Genomic DNA, 20,563 nt, shown 5'->3' on the forward strand with positions numbered 1-20,563 from the left:
AGTTGGAACATATGAGTAGCGCTATAAAGTCAAATAAATAAATAAATAGAATACCTTATAAGGTCAGGGCTTGAAGGGATAAAAATCACACATCTGTGTTGCTCTCAAGCTGTCTGTTCTGGAGCCAAAGCAAAAATCAATGGGAGAATTCCCATCTTTCATGCAGGCTTTGGAGCAGGGCCCTGGAGGTATAGAACAGGATTTCACACGATCAGTGTTAACACGATACGTGCATATTCTTTGCTAACAAACTGAAGAAGGGGAAGAAGAGTAGAAAGGGTACATATTTAGCTATCTGCACATGCACTACAACTGACCTAATGTAAGGCACATTCTTCACAAGACCCAAACCATGATTAAATTGTTGGTTCACATCTGTGCCCGGTGAGCTGTCTCAGCCTTGGGTGCCTGCTCCTCTAGAAGGACACATGTACCTATTTCTCCTAGACTTTGTCCCGCAGGCCTATGGAGATGCCTGAGGTCAATGATATGGCTGAAAACTGGCATTCAAGCAAACAGTTTGCATCTTCAGATCTTGTTAACTCAGTCACAGTGACCACAGTCCTCCTACCATCCCAGAGCCTGGTTATTTTTCCTGGCCATTAGCCCCATGGGCAGTATGAAGTACCTCAACATCTTATTTACAGCATCCTAAAAGGACAGAAATCTCCTGTGCACAAGGTGGGTGGTGAGCTGTCAGTCCCACATCCTAACTACCTTCATGCTAGGAAATACTGTCTCTCTGCTTTACATTGCATTGAGCCTCATTTTAGAGAATTAAAGAGAGCCCACAAAACTTCTCTCTCCCACTTTCTTCTTTCTGCATAAGAAAAACAACATCAACCCCACCAAAACTGCTCTCCTTTCAGGCATGTAAATCCTACCTTCACACTGTGCCAAAGGACCTTTCCCAGGCTGCTTGGTTCCCATGTGCTCCCAGCCAAGACAACACTCAGGATCCAGATGAGAAGATGCCTTTGGGTGGCGAGAGAGTTTGGCTGAAGGTAAGCAAGGTGTGCGGTCAGGGATGGGAGGATTCACTTGCCTTTGTCCCATAACTTCGGTGACTGAGACCACTCCTCTTCTGTCCTTCTGTAGGAGCTGTAGGAATCTTAACTTCTGCACAGACAGGGCTGCGTATCCCACTTTACAGAGCCCTCAGCAGCCAGCCATAGCATGCAGGTCTTGCCACTGCTGACCACATACCAGTCCTGAGGGCTCTGGTGCTTTTGGGAATGAGCCTGGAGCATCAGACCTCCTAATCCCAACAGGCAGAGAAGCAAGGCAGGGAAGAGCCAAGGCTTAGGCCTAAATGATTTTTATAGCATTGATTTTCTGGCCACAGCCATGGTACAGAAGTTTCATGGCTCCTGCCTGGTCTTGCTGGAAAACTGGGCTTGGTTTTGCTGCCTCCCTGCACCTCGCCTGCATTGCTGGAGACCTTCTGCACTGGGCATCAAACTGGGGCTATCAGAATCCCACCACAGAATTATAGAACAGCTTTGGCTGGAAGGGACCTTAAAAATCATCTAATAGATCCAACCCCCTGCTGTGTGCAGGGCTGCCACCCACTCAAACCAGAGTCAATAAACTTTGCTGTCACCTCTCTACCCTCTGAGCTCCTCTACGTCCCCAAAGAACTTCCTTTAAGTGTTTTTTTTCCCCTTCTGTCTGTGCTCACAACCTGCTTTCCAGCTTCAGTATCTGGTACCAGCCATGACAAATGGACCTCCTTTCTTCTTTAGCTAACATGAAGGCAGAAATCTCCCTCTGCCCTACCTAGATGAAAGCTTGCTTTCCACCTCTCACCAGGGGTTAAAGCATGTTCCAGTTTTATTGGGGCTTGTGGTCAGTTCTCTTCCTCTATGGATGTTTATATTAAAGACTTTCATTACTGGTTCTCCATGCTCTCTTTAGGAGTGCTATTATTTTCCATCCATAAAATTATTTATGGACTAGTAATAAATATGCCTTTTTTTTTTTTTTTCTTTAATAGTTTGCCTGATTGGTAACATATTGGGTTGGGAAAGACAGATTCTTGTTGACAATTCGCTTAGCACACCCGCCTGCATGGGCAGGGACTGTTCACACATGCATGTGCACACTGTTTCATAGCTATTGATCCCCATTTTAGAGCCGCACCTGTGTCACCAGGGCTAAAACCACACCACAAAGCCTGTCATGGGGTAGGAATTGCTTCCTACTGCCTTGCTGAAGAGGTGGCACCAATGAGCAAGGGAGACTGTAGGCAGGCTGGGGGCAAGAGGTGCACATGGCTGTGCCACCTAATGAGGCATCTACCCTGCAGATGGGAATAATTACCATTTGCAGATCCGTGGCCACGCTTTGTTCTCCATTTCCAGCACATCTGAGGAAGAGAGGAATCAAAATCACTTGGAGGCAAGTCAGGATGCATAACACACAGGAAATTAAATGGGAAGGGGGAGAGAGAGAGAGGGAGAAGAGAAATTAAGATAGCTTGCTGTGGTCAAGCATGAAATATGTAAAAATAAATTAAAAATATTTAAAAAACAAAAAGTAGAAGGAAAGAACTGGGATGTTAGATGAGTCAGCTGCTGTGGCTTTAAACGGGCTGCTCTGCAGGCTGGCAGACCTGAGCTGATGCAGAAGGATTTCTCTTGCTCCAGTCTGTGCCCACATCTCCTGCAACCTTTGGCTGCTGAATAAGGATGGGGTACGGTGGGGATAACACCTCCCTCAGCCCCACACCAGTACTGGGGTAGAGCTGAACCCCACAAGCCTATAAGCAATGCCTGATGCGATCAGCTGGGATGTCTCCTGAGCACAGCTTTGCTTTGAATTCCTGTGATCCACGTATACCCGCGTTCAACATAAACACTCTGTAGAGTGGATCTGATCAAAACACATCTTGGTGCTGGGGTGGGGGAGAAAAACATTTCTACTCTCTTACTTCCAAGGAACATCTGCCCCACCATGCTTGATGGCATGCATTTCCTGGTTGTCTCCTGTAGCTTTTGGGGCTTTAGACAAGCGGGGAGCTGTTGGCTCCTTGAGCAGGCAGGACATCCTGCCACAAATCTTTCCCCATGCTGGCTGACAGACAGCTCACAATCACTCCAAGTGCCAGGGCCAGTTCTTGTCTATAATGGAAGTATTGCAGTTGTGCTGTCAGCAGCTGTGCTCTCTGCATGTGCCACTTGTGGGGTGCAAGAAGGGTGAGAGAGGGGTTGTCTGGGTCTTGGTTAAGTGCTGCCCTAGTCCTCCTCTTTCCCACTCTCTCTCATGGGGTCACATAGGTTACATTGGGTGTTCTTGCTCTCAGGATCTCCCTTTCTCTCCTTGCCCAGGTGTGCTTTGAGAGACCTGTGGTGCCAACCTCCGTCCTACTCTTCCTGGCCTCTGATGGCACCATCCCAAGTGACCAGCACAAGCCACGGGTGACCGTTCAGCTGGGTGATGTGGATGGGCTGAACCACTCTTTGGGTGAGCATCCTGTGTGCTGTACCACTGGTCCATAGTGGCTGCCAATGCCCCAAGACATCTGTCACTGTCTTGGGATCTGATATCCATCCTCCACTTTGCAGTACCTTCTGCTTCCCAAACATTGCTCCAAGCTGATTCATTGGGATGTACAGGCAAGCAGGAGAAGAAAACCAAAATGATAGCAACTTCTTTCTTCATCTTCACCTTACAGGGACACATGAGCTGTCATGCCAGCAAAACCCACTCATCATCAGCGTGACCCACAGCCAGAAGCCATCATCCCTTTGGGCTGGATCAATGCTGCTCAACTTCTCCTCACCACTTGTGGGCATCGCAGCTGTGGCCCTACGAACACTGGCTGTGCCTGGCTCCTCTGAGCCCCCCATCTGTCTGCTGCAGCACAAGGAGGGACATGATCAGCAGCACTACAGGTATTTCCTTCCCAGGTTCTTCTCCAGGGGCTCTTGGCTTCAATTTTAATGTTTTTACACCCATATGCAAGTGTGAACTTGAGTAGTAGGGTTGGATCTGATGGCTTTCAGAGGTCCCTTCCAACCTCAACCATTGTGATTCACTCTTTGAGTTGTTTCACAGCTATTCTCCAATGGGTTTGGAGCTGTAACTCAGTGTCAGTAGACTTGTTTATAGTGCTGTGGAGGTAACAGGGCAGGGGGAAAAAAATAGCATATGGCCTATGCATCTGTATAGAACTACACTAAAGGGCTATTTCCTGATGGCAAAACTAAGATCTCTCAGCTAAGAAGTAGTTATTGAAGCTAAAACATGGGTTTCTTCTACATATGCTTTACCAGCATCAAGATCATCGAATCCAATCATCAGCCCATCACTACCATGCCCAATACTATAGCATCTCATCCCACCCCATCCTTCCACACACCATGGAGCACACTGGTCCCTACTGTGGCTGGCATGCTCCCTGTGCTGACTTGTGCTGCCTCACTGCAATGTGCTGGTAATGACAGTAGCAGCCACAGTGCTAATTAATTGATGTCAGGTATTCAACAATGCCCACCTGTCTTTGTAAAGCTGTAAATGAGTGGCAGTATTAATGGAATGGGGAGCTCTTTCCAAGCAAGTCAAGTGAGGAAAAACACAAAGGACCAATATTGAAGGTAGACTAAGCCAAGAGCATACCAGAAACGTGGACATAGGGAGGATGAGGGGACAGTGCTCAGGCTTGTCCAGGAGGGACAATGAGGCTGGCAGTTCCTGGTTATTAAATCCATGCAACTGGGAGTGCTGAGTTTGGGCCTGAGCTTTCATGGAGGCACTGAGAACAAAGGGCTCTGACTGGGGTCATCGTAACACTGCTGCCATCCTTACTTCTTTTCTGCTGATGATCCTGGATGGACAAACATCCCTGATAATTAATGAGTGTGTGTGTGTGCCTGTCTAAAAGCTTGTGGGATCACAGTGTGATTTGATTTATGTGGAGCTCTGGAAGCTGTGAATATCCTGCAGTCGCTTTTGACTTTTTTTTTTTAAAGTGCATGTGTGTTTTATACAGAAACATAAATCAAGGTGAGTCAGCATATAAATATTATTCTCAGCCTTACATTAAAGGATCAGTGTCCACCTGAAATGCAGACTGTTTCCTCCTGGTAGCTGTTAGAGCTATGTACACACATGCTTCCAAGCCCCCAGCCAACTAATGTGGTTTTTCAATTACATTTTCTCATCTTTTAAAATAATTTTATTCTCTCATTGCTTGGGGAGCTTCCCATCCCCCCTCAGAAAGGACGGAAAGGAGGAGCAGACTGACCAGACATAACTGAGCATCACTTGTATATGGGCAGATGTAAAAGGACAAATAGCAGGAAGTGAATGTTATTCTCTTGAAAGCTTCATAGAGACACATAGCTGGTGAGAGAGGAGAAAGTCCAAGATCCTGTCAACTTATTTCTGTTAGACAACAGTGGCTCTACAGCAGAGAGGGTTCCTAAGCACATCCCATCTGTGGGAAAAGCACTCTAAGTCTTCTACAGCTAACAGGCTCAAGTGATGAAATGCAAACCTGCGTGAAGCCAGCTCCCCTAGCACCAAAGGGCACAGTGCCTGCTGTCCCCTACAAATAGCCATGGAAGGTCTCAACGGGACCTTTGAGCCCCTCTCCCTTCCCTTGCCTGCAGCACTGAGCTCTGCAGGTGTAATGCCACAGCTGGGCAAGAAGAAGGCAGCCAAAGGGCTGGCCTTTGGAGAAGATATGTTCTAAAGCAGCTTCTCCTGGCCAGAGATTTCAGCCATTAGCAGAGGTTTGGTGCAGGGCTGAAATAGTCCAAATTATGCTGTCTGAAGATATTTCTGCTTATCAGCCAGGCTGCAAAAAACACTCAAGTAATTCTCTTCAGATCTCTGCAGCCATGAGGCAGCCCTAAGCACCCCAGACAGGCTTCTCACCTCTCTGCATGGCCTCCCCTGACCAGCTGTGAGGTTGTAGTATGTTAAATTACAGCTTATGCTCGTGTCCTTAGCAAACACACTGAATGAATCAGATCCACAGAGTTTTAGAAGTAGGAAGTGTTATTTATAGTATTACTCCCTTGGATAAGAGGCTTGAGTATTTAGAGGGGGGTTAAGCTCTGATTTACAATCTCCAGTAGTCTCACTAATAAAGGATCTGCCTCTTCTAAGGCAGGAAATATCCAAGTGGGATTTTTTCCCCCCTCTCTTATTGTATTCTTTAAAACCTATTTCATCTCCAAAACAAATGTACAGCGATATTTCTGTTTTTCAGGAGTAATAATTGGTTTCCCATAAAGTCAGGTGGAGCCTGGGGAAAAAAAAAATCCCCTATAAAAGAAAAACAACAGGAATATAAATTCTTAAGAGGTTTAGAGACATTCAGCTGTAAAAGATCACAGAAGATCTGTGTTATTCCAGTAAAGAGCTGAATGGACCATTCGCACGCACCCAGCCTCACATACACAGTATGTGCATGTAAGTTCTTTCCTAAAATAACCCAAGAGAGGGACAGTAACAAAAAGCAAGAAAGAAATGAGGTTTCCTGACTCTGGTCTAGAAACACTCATTGCCAAAATAATAAATACGGTGGCTTGGTATTTCTGTAACATCTTTCATCATGAAGGATCTCAAAGTGCTTTGCAGGCTTAGAAACAGAGGATTAAAAACAAAGGGACTGTATTTTTGCTGGTGAAATGCAGCAGGTACCAGACATTAGGAAAGCACACAGTTGTTTGGAGGAAAGAGCTGCCTTCTCCTTTCAGAGCTGCTTTGGCTATTGCAGTTGGAAGAGCAAGACCAGAGCAGGTTGACATCCCTCCTCACACATTGCTCCCAACACCACAATCCACTCTCCACTGTCTCTGCCAACAGCCAGGGCACATTTTGCCTTCTGTACTCAACCAAAAAGATACAAGGTCAAGCAGAAACCAGGCTTTCAATGAGTTTCCTGAAAATTCCCATCTGCAGAGATGGATGTGTCCAATGCAAAGCCTGACCCAGGGACTCTTCCTTTGAGATTATCCCTTCTCAACCCCAAGTTGCACTCAGCTTGAGGAATACTGCTCCCATCAGGATGCCATCCCACCAGGCTCCAGCTCTCAAGTTTTCATGCCTTTCTTTACATTTTAGGAACCAAGCCGCAATCCTCCTGTTTTCCTTGGTACAGGCTATAGATCGAACTAAGGGAACGCTGTTCATTTCCTCTGTTACTTTTATTTTTAGCTCAGCTTTGTTTTTAGAGTGCTTTATTTTATGTTAGCATATGCTGGGAAGTGACTTGGCAAGTTAACAGGAGAGGTGCTACAAAATGCAGGCTGCATTGTGTTTGCGTTTCCTGCATGAAACCCACAAAAAGCTCATTTAACTCAAGAGCTGGCATTGGCTTTTTTGCTAGATGGGAAGGGCATCAGGGAGAGAAAAATCAGACAGAGAAGGAGCATTTTTAGGTATTTCCAAGAGGCAACCTTCTCTGATGAGCAGTTACCTGAAAGAGCACCATGCACATCCTCTCCTGCAGGAGAAATCCTCTCAAGAACCAGGGCCATGATCCCAACCACTGCCTCTCCCACAGCACGGGCTTGCCTTTGCCTTGCCCTCTGCAATCACACTTATGAAGTGCATGAATTAACTTCCCCAAGAGCAAAACTAAACAGCACACCAGCATCTTTGCACAGCCCAGCCATCATAAGAGTGCTGAAAATAGGATATAGCACCTATGCAGGGACTGAGAGCCACAGAAGTGTAACACTATAAAAGTACAGCAGTAATAGAAGGGTGACAAAGTCTTTAACTGCAGCAAATGAAGACAAGCTCAAATGAAGCAGCCACAAACATGCAGAAAAAAAGCTGCTTACCTTTGGAAGGCCTCAGGTAGGCAGAGATCTCCAACAAAATACCCTGACTTCCACTGCCAACCCTTAAATGAGGGCTGGGAAAGGGTGGGTCCTGGCTCCATCCCTTCTGGTCACTCAGGCACATTGCATACACCTGAGCTCCCCTGTGTTGGCCCTGCCTTCCCATCAGGTGCTCAACCACTGCATCAGGCAGTGACTTAGCACTGGGTGAGGAACTATATGGCATGAATGAAGAATCAAATCCATCTATATAGTAGAATCATACAGATTGAAAAAGACCTCTAAGGTCATCTGTTCTGACCATCAACACACCACCACCATGCCTGCTAATCACATCCCTCAGTACCACCATGGTATTGGATGAGCCAATGAAAATAATTGGATAGACTGATGTAAAGACCCCACTTTCTGCTCTCTGAATGTATTTTGGTGCAGTAAGCAGCAGGAACTCTCTGGAAATAAATTAAGACTGAGCTCCTCTTGTTTCATTTTCTGCCTTTGCTTCCTATGGCTATAGGGAGGCCAAAAGATCATCTGACATTTTAGCAGTCTCTCTATCTTAGCCTTCTCTATCATCTGTGGGGTGGATGACAGTGGATGACTCACAGGGATGTTATTGTTTTGGCAAGCTTCTTTGGGAGTCACGTAGAGAAGCAAACATCTTCTCTTGAGGTGGCAACCTCAGTGAAGATCTTAATCAAGAAGCATCACCACCGTTGGGTCTGTACATGCAGCCTGCTCCCACGAGGATGGTTGCCATCAGATTTACCGTAATGCTGTGAGACCTTTCCTCTTCATGAGAAACATGCCCGAAGGGAGAAGAGATTCTCAAGTATTTCCAAAACACCTTTCCTCATTTTCTAGCTATCCTTTTTTGCAACATTGGAGTAAACATTTTTTATCTCCCTGATGTTCTTCTGTGTTACAATCTGGACTCCACCAGCGTGCATGCAGTGACTACTTTTAACTTCAGGAGGTTTGGCTGAAGGCTTTACCTTTCCATCAGCACCTTCCATAGCCCCCCAGATTTGCACTATGAGATGAACTTCATATAATAATAATTTTCCCCTGTTAAAGTTGGATCTCGAGCTGTTTTAGAAGCAGTGTTTGGGTTGAAAGCTTAGGTAGATACAACAGCAATTTATGGATGATTTATTATACTTCAGGCAGCTGCGCTCTATTTGACTTGGCTTAGCTTGACTTGGGTAAATCCTTCAGTATTCTCTGGGTCCTCTGAAACAATGACTGTAAAATGCAAAACTTTGTCTTTTTTGCAATTTGGAATTCATTACAACAAAACGAGCTCTTCTTATTGACATTCCCACCTCTGGTTCAGTGCGTTCCCTCGGAGGTGGTTACCTCTTGCTTTATATTAAAGAAGGATCCTGAAGGAAAAGCTCTCCTCTGACTTTGTAGAACTGATCCCTTTTCAAAACAAAGCTCTTATCATTCCAAAGCAATCAGGGCCATTGCTTGGCAGAATTTCTCAAATTTCCAGATCTGAAATTTTCTTTGATGTGTGAGTTATGGAACTTGATGAGCCCAGAAAGCCATGCAGGTCTGTGTTGATGTGGAGTGAGTTAGGAGAAAAAGCTTGGTGTTTGGTAAAAAATGTTGTAGACAAATCATTAGTCTGAGCTTCAAAAGGTGCTGAGAAAAAAAATAAAGGAAAATGGAAAAAAGAAACCCAAAACATTGGCCTGCCATACATCTTATACGGACTGAATCAGAAATGGCCAAGTGTCAGGGGTTTGCAGCTGTGATACAGGAATTTCATTTATCATCAAAAGGAGAAAGAGCTCCTTCATGCTGAGATCAGAACTGGGCTAACTGCATCGTTTCCTTGTCCAGCCTTCTCTGGGGTGTTCCAGCAGCTGGGAGCAATGATTTATGCCATCATGCTACCTGAGCAAGCAAGGCATGTAGGTTGCGATGGGGCTCTTTTTGTCCTGCTTTTGTATGGCAACAGGCTCAAAGGATCCTGTCCCAGACTATTATAATGGTGTTGGTAACCATAAAACAAATGATTGAAGCAAGGGTGTAGGTAGAATGTTATTTTTCTTAACTGAGCTTGTATTTGGGAAGAGCACCTTTCAGCGACCCGAGCCCCTCGTTGGGTCTGGAATAACAACATCAATCTGAGAGCTCAGCACCACTCAAAGCTTGGGTACATGCCTCAGATCATGTCCCAGCTGAGGCGTGGTGGGTTTTTGTTAGTCACACAGAGAGTGGTGATAGGTTAATTATCTTCTGGGGAAAGGATGGAAAGCTAATTATTTCTGAAAGATAGCTATATATACATACAGGCAGTGTGCATGAGTGTACATGTGTAGTGCATATATAAAGTCATGTTTCAGTCTTACATTTAGATCCAGCATTATAAATCTCTTACTACCTCTATATAATATTGTCCATATATAACGCAGAAAGAAACATGCTTGTCTCCTGATCTGTTTTCTACCAGCACCGTCAGCTGTTTCCAAACAAGCTGAAAACAAAGCTGTGCCTGGTGGTGCTGAAAGCAATCTGTGCTCTTCCATTTGTTGTTCAGTGATGGCACCATCCCAGCTGCATGGCTGTCCCAGACAATGCATCTGTCACCACTCGGCCAGCGCCCTCAGAATGGCCCCATCCCAGCTCTGCCCTGGTTGGATGTGCCCATAGGGTGCCACCACCATGCAGCCCGGGGTGAGCCTGCCCTCTGAAACTCATCATGACTTCTTGAGAACCTTTCATAGAGTTGTAGGATCTTTAGTGTTGGAAGGGACCTTTAAGGTCATCTGGTCCAATTCCCCTGCAATGGACAGGGACATTCACTAACCTACCAGGTTGCTCAAAGCCTGGTACAGCCTGGCCTTGAAGATCTCCAGAAGTGGGGCATTCACCACATCTCTAGGCAACCTGTGCCTCACTGCCCTCACTGTAAAAGACTTTTCCTTATATCCAACCTAAGTATATCCTCTTCAAGTGTCATGTCCCTTAAGCTCACAGAACCTGTGCAGAACCCAATAGTCCAACGCAACCTACAGGTGTCTGGCCATCCTATGGCTCAACCCCCAGCCACTTCCTCAGCAGTAGGGCTGAGACTGGGTGAGATAATCCCTGTGTGCCCAGAGGTTATAGGGGTGAGGAGTTCCTTGCTTTGTTGTGCTGTGGTGATCCATCCTTCCAGGGCAGGAGGGATGCTGCTCTTTGCTTGGAGTTTCATAGAATCATAGAATCACCAGGGTAGGAAAAGACCTCTGAGATCATCCAGCCCAACCATCCACCTATCACTACTATTTCCCACTAAACCACGTCCCTCAGTACAACATCTAAATGTTTCTTGAGCACCTCCAGGGACAATGACTCTACCACACCCCTGGGCAGCCTGTTCCAGCACTTCTTGTGGTCTCCAGCACACTCCCATGCGCTGATTTCCTATGTGACGAGGGAGAGGTAGAAGGGGACAGCTAGGTCCCATTCCCCTCACACACTAGGGCAAAGGCTGTGTCACTGGGAGAGGGCACCGGCAGAGAGCGGAGCAGCCCAGGGAAGGTGGCTGCAGGCAGGAGGGAGGGGAGAGGGCTGCAATTGGTACCAGATGCCCTCAGAAGCTAATGACCTGACAAACGCTGTGCTCGTAAAACAAATTCTTTAAAAAGGAAGCAAATGGAAATATAAGCTAGTGAAAGAATTTGCAGCAGCTGCCCTGAAACCATTTCTCACTTCATAAACAGGTCTGCATTGAAAAAACAGCCCCTTTTTTCTTGTTCTCCTTTGTGGTCCCCTCCAGTGCCATTCCTCCCCTCTGTCTGTGCCCACCAGCTCTTTGGAGGCTGTGGCCCACAGGTTTCCACTGTGCCTTTGTCCAGATCTGACAGCACATCGCGTTCCCTTTGCATCCCCGCTGGCAGCAGTTTCTGTGCATTTGTGGAATTCCTGGCTGTGCGTCCTCGGCTGGTGGGGTCGGGCAATGCAAGATGCAAAGACAGCACAGTGTTTGCTTTTTGAGAGCCAAACGGTGCACAAAGCTGTGGGCAGCCCCATGCAAAGTGAGGCTTGGCCAGGGAGCAGGGGGAATGCTGGAGGGTACTTTCCTGGTCCAGGAGGGCTGCTGGCATTTTGGCACTGGTACTGCTTGCAGATGGTTAAATAAGCATATGAAACAAAACAGTCCCGACCACCAAATGTCCTGGGGCTTAGCTTGTGGGAGCAGTTGTGTTAAGCCCATGTCGTGCCCTAATTCCATCCCAGTTTACTCATCCACTGCTGCATTTCATTGAGGGAGAACTTGGTCTCCTGGCTAGTGTCGCTCTCTGCTCTGGGGTATTTTGTGATGCTTAATCATTGAACAGCAGGGGTCCTTGGCAGAGAGCTGCTGTAGTAAGGACTACTTAAAAGTAAAAGGGCTGCTTTTTTTTCTGGGAACAGGTGACACCTTGCAGATCTCCTCAGCCCTCTCACAACCTGAGATGGTTCAGAGAGGAGGATTGTTCTTCCCTTATCCATGTCTCACCTTGGTGGCCACAGAGGAGCTTTAGATCTGAACAGATGTGTGTTGAGGTGGTCTTGTTCCCAAAGAGCCTGGCAGGTAGTTGGAAGGTTGGTTCTCTAGTATGTGCAGAGGTTTCTTGTCCAACAAAACCTTGTATTGCAGTTGGACATGTGCTGAGGGTTCTCTGATGTCTTGTGTAGGGTTTGACATACCTACTGCCCTTCTAGTGGTGGAGAATTTATCCTAGAATCATGGAGTCATAGAAAGGCTTAGGTGGGAAGGAATCTCAAACATCATCAAACTCCAGCTGCTGCCATGAGCAGGGTCACTAGCCACCATACCAGCCTGCCCTTTGCTCCATCCTGAGCTCCCTTCATCTTTCCTTCCACATGCATCCATGACCTGCCGAGCATCCCATGCAAGTGCCACCTGGCCAGTCCCTTGCTACAGAGTGCTGGGATCCTGGGGTTGACCCTTCCCTTTTCTTCTCCACAGCTGTGCCTATGGTGCCTGCACAGGGCTGGGAAGCTGCACGCAGCCAGTGATTGCTCATGTTGCCAGCCTGAACTGCTCCTCGGATGGCCCGAGGCACATGGTGTGCTCCGTCACCTGTGAGCAGGGCTTCGTGCCACGCTCTGGCAGTGGGAAGAGCCTGGGCTCCTCACAGGTGAGTACCATCAGCATGACGGTGACCCTTTGACTGACTTCTGGTTTCCAAAGGTTTCCAACCCCAGGCTCCTCACAGCCTTTCCAGCAAATGGCATTCTAACAGCAGCTCTGATGCTGGACCGCAGTGCTGGTTGTGCTGCTCTGTTGCCATCTTCCTGCATCCCCATGTTGCCCACAGCTCTTCCAGGCTAAATGCCAGAGCAGAGGACATCTCAGGCCAAGGCGACGCACTCCAGAGGGAGGAGCAGACAATTCTCTTCTCTGGAAGGGAGGGTTAAACATCCCAGGGACATTTTCTCTTTTAAAGTTGAAGTTAGTGGCTTGGGGAAAAAATGAAGTCATTGCAAAGAGACTATATTTAGATGGCTACAGAGAACAGCCTCTGGGAGCTTTTCTTCCTTTGTGCTTCCTTGCCTGAGCCTGTGAGGCAGGGCAGAGGTCAGCATGAAAGGGCTCATCCTGCTTTCCAGAAGGCCAGGATCTGCCTTGTAAAGCTGTAAGCCAGCTCCGCTCTCAGTTGATGATGAGGAGACCTGGGGCTGGAGGTCCTCGAAGCAGAGCAGCTTGGATGTGGGCAGTCACCTTGGCAGGGCTTTGAGCACAGTGTGTCCCATCCTTAGCTTGTTCCTGGAGAGGGGACAGAAGCTGAGCTGGCTACCCCACAAGTCCAAGGCGGAGTGTGAGACTCACACATATGGAGACAAGCAGAGGTAAATCGGGCCATGGGCACACGATGGGCCTCATTCTCCCTGGAGAGCCCCAATTGTTCACCCTGGTAGGCACTGGGAAGTGCAGTGAGGCAGGAGAGATGCACCCCTCAGCCCCTGAGTGGAAGGGGAATAATAGATATATTTTTTCCTGCACACCCTCTCTGGGCTATGGGGATGGAAATCATAGCACACCATCATGTACTGCTCTGTTTTGGTGAGGTCAGTACCTAATATTAATCATATGGAGGGCTGGAACCCCTGGCAGCTGGGACTCAGGTTCTCATGCAGGCCCCCAGCTGTGTAAGAGAGGCTATATAATGACAACTTGTAAATAAGATTTTACAAATCTCTGATGTCAGTGAAGACTTCAGGAATGACAGGATCAGGACATTTGAGGAAGACCAATCAACAGGAGAGGTGAAATACCTGAGTTAAGACTTGATCTTGTGGGGAAGAAAATGGTAGTGTGCAGATCTGGGAATAACTCCTTGCTTAGGAAACTGTTGTGTATTTTCAAGTAAAACACTGCATTAAGGCTCATTTGCTGGGGTCTGATGGAGACTTGCTTTCTCTGTAGCAGGAGGTGATGCTGACGTGCAGTTCAGGGCGGTGGGACCGATCTGTGACTTGTGAGCCTGTTGACTGTGGTGTCCCTGACCAGTCACATGTCTACTATGCGGAGTTCTCCTGCCCCAGGGGGACCACCTACCTGAAGAGATGCTCCTTCTCCTGCATCCACCCTGCCAAGCTTCGAGGTACGGTCTGGGGTGCTGAGAGATTTAAGTCTCCATTTTTGGTGCCTGTCCCAGGTTGTTCAGGACTGAGCAGTGATATTTTGAATTTCCCAGTTTGCTTCTGCCACAGGTGTGCCTTTGAGAATCCTTCCCAAAATGATAGACATACATCCCTCTTGAGCAGGGTCACCGTGGCATAAGGATACTCCCTGTGATGCCCAACCCTGGTTGTCAGCCCACATCCTCAGGGATGTCTTCTGCTAACTGGTGAAGTCTGGTTGGCTGTGGCATTACACACATGAGTGAAGCAAGAGTGCAGACAAACAGAGGGGGTTTCAGAGAGCCGCAGATGGCCTGGTGCCTGGCGGCTGTGGGAAATAATGTGGTTCAGCAGGCCTGGGGCCTTATAACGCCATAGAGACTGATGCCCACAGCTGCAGAGCAGTCTCAAGATGTGCACCACCCAGACACACAGCAGTCCTCCAGACACGCCACGGCCTGGCTTTCATTCTGCCGACTCCATCAATACCCACAGGAATGTTTTTAAGCCAAGTCAGAGAAAGAGAGCTACTGTTCCTGTCTGTGCAAGGCTGAGCTGGATGGGATTTCGGGGGTAATTGCCTTGACAGCTTCAAGCATTGGGACTTTATGTGAGTTTCCACCAGTGCCTTCGCTCTGAACAATCGCATACAACAAATCATTTTAATGGGTGCCCTATTTTACGGCGACATTTATAGCCGAAACGCATGAAAATCATTTACTGTTTTTTTAGTTAAATCTAAGGAGCAAAACTGGTGGTGGAGAATTAAGGTCTCATTTCATGACAGGAGGGAACGCTGCAGATCCCAGCGTGAGCTGATCAAAGGGCAGCGCCCGAGCGACAGCTCGACGGGCCAAGCTCTGCACAGAGCCATGCCGTTGCCTTCAGTGGGTCAACCCAGGGCAGGCATGAAGCTGATATTTCCTTGACAGCCTCCTCTTGTTCCTGCTGAAGTCAACGGGAGGTTTGCCACGGGCTCCCTTGGCGTCCCATCTACGGGTGGCTTCCAGCAGCTGACAGCGGTCCCAATGGGGCTCCGCCAAGGCCTACAAGGCGAGGGGGATTGCCGAGTCGTCAAGGCAGGAACGTGTCTGCTGCGTGTTCTCCCCAAAAGCTCTCAGTGCTCATAAATGCTAAGAATAGGCAAGGAAAGGATTACATAGCTCCTGTCACGGCGCTCGGAGGTGGGGACAGCCCATGCACCGCAGCCGTCAGGAATACTGGCGCTGAGCAGGAGCACAGCCTTGTCTATGAGCTGTTGTAGGCAGAGTGGTGAGTCTATAAAAACAAAGTGATGCCTGGAGGGAGCATGGCACTGTCTGGCTGTACCATGAACCTGCTGGAGGCCCAGTACAAAGCTCCCAAGAGGAAGTCCCAATTCTTCAGTTCTACTTTTCTTCTTACTCAGCAAGAAGCAGCAACCTTAGCACGTGGTGGGTGCAAGCCTGGGCTCCTCTGGCAGGCCATGTGGGGTGAATGGAGTTGTGCTGAACTAAACACGAGGAAGGGCCCATGCCTGTGTTTTTGTCACCCACAAAAGCCCTCAGCCCACCCAAGACTCTCCTCAGGCATCACCAGAGTTGGGCATTTTAAGGGAGAGTTTGGGGGGAAATATGCAGAACCAAGGTCATTTCTCCATCCCTTTGAAGCTGTCCAACTGTGCATACAATCTGTCTTTGTATATATTGCCTCCTGTGGTGTTACCCAACAAGAAGATGTGTGCTGGTAGCTCAGACCTTCCCTCAGAGGTGCTCCAGCGCTGACCCAAACTTTCTACTTCTCTCCTGGCCTCAGGAATGAACCAATGGCTGACGTGCCTGGAGGACGGGCTCTGGTCACTCCCTGAAGCCTATTGCAAGCTGGAATGTGATGCTCCGCCTGCCGTGCCCAACGCTAGGCTCCTGGTCCCACGCTGCATGCAGGGTAACCACGATGTGGGCTCCATCTGCCGCTACAAGTGCAAGCCTGGGTACCACGTGGCAGAGAACACAGTGGGCAAACCTAAGAAGTAAGTCTGGGATGGGTCTGCAGTCACTTCTCCTTCCTGCTCATGAACAAAGAGTACAGGTCATGATGCTCTGTCTCCATCAAAGCACTGCTTCAGCTGCTGGAAGAGATATGAAGCAGAGAAGCTTGCTCTCATGCTTATTTTGTCAAATACAAGAGGCGTTCCTCCACTTTAGAATAAAGCAGATGGGAACTCCATATAAGCTGCTGTGTATATTAAGTGCCTTAGCCTGAAGCGTACGAGTTGTCCGGTGCAGCTCAGTGCACTTGCCTCTTGCTGAAAAGTAAGTGTTTGCAGGCTCTTGGGTAATTCAGTAGGGCTGTGATAAGGTGACAAGTGATCAAAACAGATCACAGCACTAGGGTTGTAGGAACAAACAACGGCCTTCTGCTGGGGTTAATGTTTTACCCCCTGCACATCTTGGCTAAATTTGATCTCGAGTGTTTGTATTTCAATTGGAGAAGGTTTTTCCCAGTTCTTTGGGGAAAAAATCCTGGTGATTCACTACCAGCACTGTGATGCTGGAGGGCTGAGCAACGTTTTGTCTGCAACACCTCCAGCTGAAGTCCCCTTGGGTATGGTCACAAAAGATTCCCTGGCAACAGCAGGGTCCTCCCCAGAGTCCCAGTGCTAGCCCCAATCAGATAATTATGTGCTAATTGTTTAATGCCCTCTTCCAGTTTAAATTGGATGCAGACTTCAGCTCTACTTTGCTCTGGGGTAGGGTTGTTGTGCACTGGGAAGCAGCTGCCAAATTTCTTGCCTGGTAATGAAGGAAGTGGTTTCTGTAAACAGTTTTTCACAGTGTTAGGAGGATCTCTTGGGCCAAGAGGAGCAGAGCAAATTACTACTATGGCTACAGTCACATGGGCTGCTTTGCAAACTGGGGAGCAGCTTGGATGCCTCTGGCATTCAGGCGCTGGACATGCAGTTAGATCAACACAGTCCCAGCCCTGCTGCCACCTCTGCTGTGGCAAAGGGTGTCTTCTGGGAGACCTCATGCTCTTCTAGTGTGCATGTGGCATCTGTGTAGGTCAGGACAGCTTGTAAAGCAAGTACCAGCCTTGTAAAGGACTGAGTGCTGCACAGGTGCTGATGGGTACAAGAAAGTGAGAATGCTGCTTTTTTGTTTGTTTGTTTATTTATCAGACTCCTGCAGTGCCTTTCTCCCATACATTGTGTAGAACTGCACAGCTGCTACATCCATAATGGCAGTCCAAGCCCAGGGACTTTGCCCCTAAGGCCACCACCCTCTGTTCCTGCTTGCTCCATAATCAGTTCTTGGGATGAGCCCTGAGAAGCTGGCAGGACTGTCAGGAGATGCACTGGTGAGCCTGAGGAATAAATGGCCCTTCACCAGGATCAAGGGATACATGAGAAAGCCCAGCCCCGTGGAGATGTCAGCCCCTCCACCTCTTGCCCTCTTCAAAGACAGCAGCAGGCTGATGGAGGCCATGAAGGAGAAAGAGGAGGTGGGGAACATGGATGGGAAGGTGGCCTGGAAGAATTTAGCTGGCTGAGGGCTGGAATGGCATCAGAAGGACGGCAGCGGGCAAAGCAGGACAGCCCATCCCAGGGATATCACAGCATAGCAGGGCACCAGGCCATGCACATTTGTGGTGGGTACAAAGGTGCAGGGCTATCGCCTCTCCTGCCCACATCTGGTCCCTTCCAGATAAAAGACAAACATGCAGGCAGCCAGGAGAGCCAAAAGCCAGGTAAAGAAAACAGGCTGTCAGCAGGGCTCCATGTCATTTCCACTTCTAAGACCTTCGATAAAGATTTACTGCCCAGGTTGCTCAGGCTGTAGAATCCTTACAATCTAGCTTTGCTTTCTTTTAACTTCCCATCAAATCTCCCTCCTTCCTCCCCCTCTTTTCTGAAGCCACCAGTCTCCTGCCATGGGAGATGAGGTGGCTTTGGGCTCATTCATCACCGCTCTTGTGTGGTGGACCCCAGTGTGGGTCTGGATCCCAGCCAGGCTCCTGCTCCCACAGCCCTGGGGCTGGATGGAGCTCATGCCTTCACATTGGGTGCAGTCCCAGGCGTCTCCCGGTCTCCTCTCCCCATCAGACATCACACTGCCCAGCTGGAGGGGGAAGCGTTGACTCTGATTTTCCTGGCTTCCTCATTAATCCTTGTGAAATGCCGCTAAGCCAGATCAGAAGGAGTCAGGGGGCCTGGAAACTTCAAGCTGCTTCAAGGTATTTCTTATTTTATTTATTTATTTTCTTAAAAAGCCTCTCCCTTCCCTCCTCCATGCCTGAATACAAGCTGCCCCCTTCATATGTGCAGTGACGATCCATGTGCCACCTGGGGTTTAAAGGCACAGAGACTGGCAGTGGGACAAGCCTCCAGAGGGGAGGGACTGCAGTCCAGGTCTGGAGGGGCTGCGGAGGGACAGGGAGAGTTCATGCATGAGGTTACCCTGGACCTCAACCAGAGTCCCCATTGAGGGCAATGAGGCTGCACAACATGACATGCCTCTGTGCAAAGACCATGAGGAGCCTCTCCTCAGTCCTTCCCAGCTCCATGCTAAAGGTCCTATGCTGCAGGTCGGAAGAACAACAGTGACGTGCAGTGGCTACATCAGTTATACTGGCCAGGTGGCCAGATGCTTTGAGAAGGAGTTTTGCTCGGTGCTAGAGGCTTTGTACCATTGCTTTGCTCATATTGTCCTAAAGTCATCAGCTTAACTTCCGGTGTAGCTGCAATGCAGCAGCACAAGGAAAGCCTTTCTCTGCTCTGATTTACTCTGCATGCCAGGCAATGACAGAAAGGTAAAATGCTGCTTGAGGAGTTGGGCAGAGCAAAGTCTTCAAATCAGTGAGGTCTGATGGGAACGTCTTTGAAAAGCAGAGAATATTATCCTGGTGGCAGGGGCAGCAAGCAAGAGCAAGAAACTGGCATTGGGCTGAAGCTGCAGATGTCCACAGTGAGATCTAGAGATGTTTCTCCCCACCACCTTTCCAAGATTGGATGCAGTTTCAGTTCAGTTCAATCAATTCAGTCAATTCAAGGCTCCTGCTTGAACTGGGGGCCCTGCCATGTCCCCTCCCTTCCTGTGCCTTCCCTGTGTTATTGCTTGTGTTCATCAGAGCAGGAAACATCTGCCACTTTTATAAAGTCTCTAGAAAAAGTCAGGTCTCTGAAGGGGATTCTCAAAGAGCTTCAACTATTTAAAAAGACAAGAATGCTTTGAAAAGACTCCCGAATGTCCCATCCAGCAGCACCCAGCAGAAACATACACACCTGCTTTGGGGTCAGTCAGACACATGTCCACCTTGGGTCACTTCTTCTCATGTGCATTGTCTTCCAGCCTTCTGGGTTGGCCAGATCTGGGCAAGCAGAGCAGGGTGCTTGCATGGACATGAGAAGGGCAGTTTGGCCTGATGGAGACATCACCAAGCCCATTGCATTGCGCTCTGACAGTGGGGCATGGCCACGATCCCCACTGCTGTGGTGTGTGGTGGGTGGCACAGGTGGCCCAAAGGCAACAGCTCAGAACAATGTAGTGCCACCCTGAGGGGTTTCTGCAGCCCAGCACTGGATGTTAGATTCCCTCTGCAGGGCACTTGGAGCCCTGCTTGATAGCTTTGGCAGCTGGAGTGGGCAGAGGCAAGCCCTGTGCAGAAGATGTGAAGTCTACCTTGCTGCTGAGGCGAGGAGACAGAGAAGCGGGTGGGCTTTGCTCCTGGCCTTTCTTTCCCCTTCTTTTTCATCCTCTTTTTGGCAAGCGGTTCACGCTGGGGCCGTTTCAGCAGCACAAGCTGGTGTTGGTCTGCTCTGGTGCGGCAGCTCCTCAGTGAGAGTGGGATTGACAGCTCTGGCCGCTGCACAAAGAGGAGCCTCAGCAGGGCTGGGTGTGGGCCAGCAGGATTTACAGGGGAGGCTCGCTCCTCCAGCAAAGTATGCAGCTACTGGCGGCAGGACAAGGCAGCCCTGCACGTACCCGTGGGGGCTGAGGGCAGGGAGAGATCATCCGGAGGTGCTACAAAGGATGGAGGGTGATGGGGAGCACAGGAAGAAGTGTCTGGGGCTCCAATACCAGTGCTGTGAGAAGCCTGAGGAAAAGTGCCCAGGGGTCCCAAATCATAGAATCACGAAGGATGGAAAAGATCAC

General features: G+C 48.7%; 1 protein-coding gene and 1 long non-coding RNA gene across 3 annotated transcripts in view; one reads left to right on the plus strand and one right to left on the minus strand.

Moving 5' to 3' along the window:
* The window catches only part of PAPPA2 (pappalysin 2), a 69,127-nt gene that overhangs the window by 29,734 nt on the left and 18,830 nt on the right, over positions 1 to 20,563 (plus strand). The window contains exons 11-16 of one of the 2 annotated variants that reach the window (XM_015869546.2): positions 870 to 1,004; positions 3,330 to 3,465; positions 3,677 to 3,896; positions 12,775 to 12,946; positions 14,236 to 14,413; positions 16,227 to 16,440. In XM_015869546.2, coding sequence (XP_015725032.1) covers positions 870 to 1,004; positions 3,330 to 3,465; positions 3,677 to 3,896; positions 12,775 to 12,946; positions 14,236 to 14,413; positions 16,227 to 16,440 — 1,055 coding nt within the window. The remainder of the gene's footprint in view (positions 1 to 869; positions 1,005 to 3,329; positions 3,466 to 3,676; positions 3,897 to 12,774; positions 12,947 to 14,235; positions 14,414 to 16,226; positions 16,441 to 20,563) is intronic. The other variant, XM_032446143.1, reaches the window with a different exon arrangement.
* LOC116653750 lies at positions 60 to 7,831 on the minus strand. Its single transcript, XR_004308146.1, has 4 exons — positions 7,803 to 7,831; positions 2,323 to 2,368; positions 885 to 998; positions 60 to 182 (listed from the first exon to the last, which is right to left on the minus strand). It is a non-coding gene; the product is annotated as an uncharacterized LOC116653750 (long non-coding RNA).

This window comes from Coturnix japonica, chromosome 8, assembly GCF_001577835.2.
Source record: "Coturnix japonica isolate 7356 chromosome 8, Coturnix japonica 2.1, whole genome shotgun sequence".
Classification (NCBI taxonomy): Eukaryota; Metazoa; Chordata; class Aves; order Galliformes; family Phasianidae; genus Coturnix; species Coturnix japonica.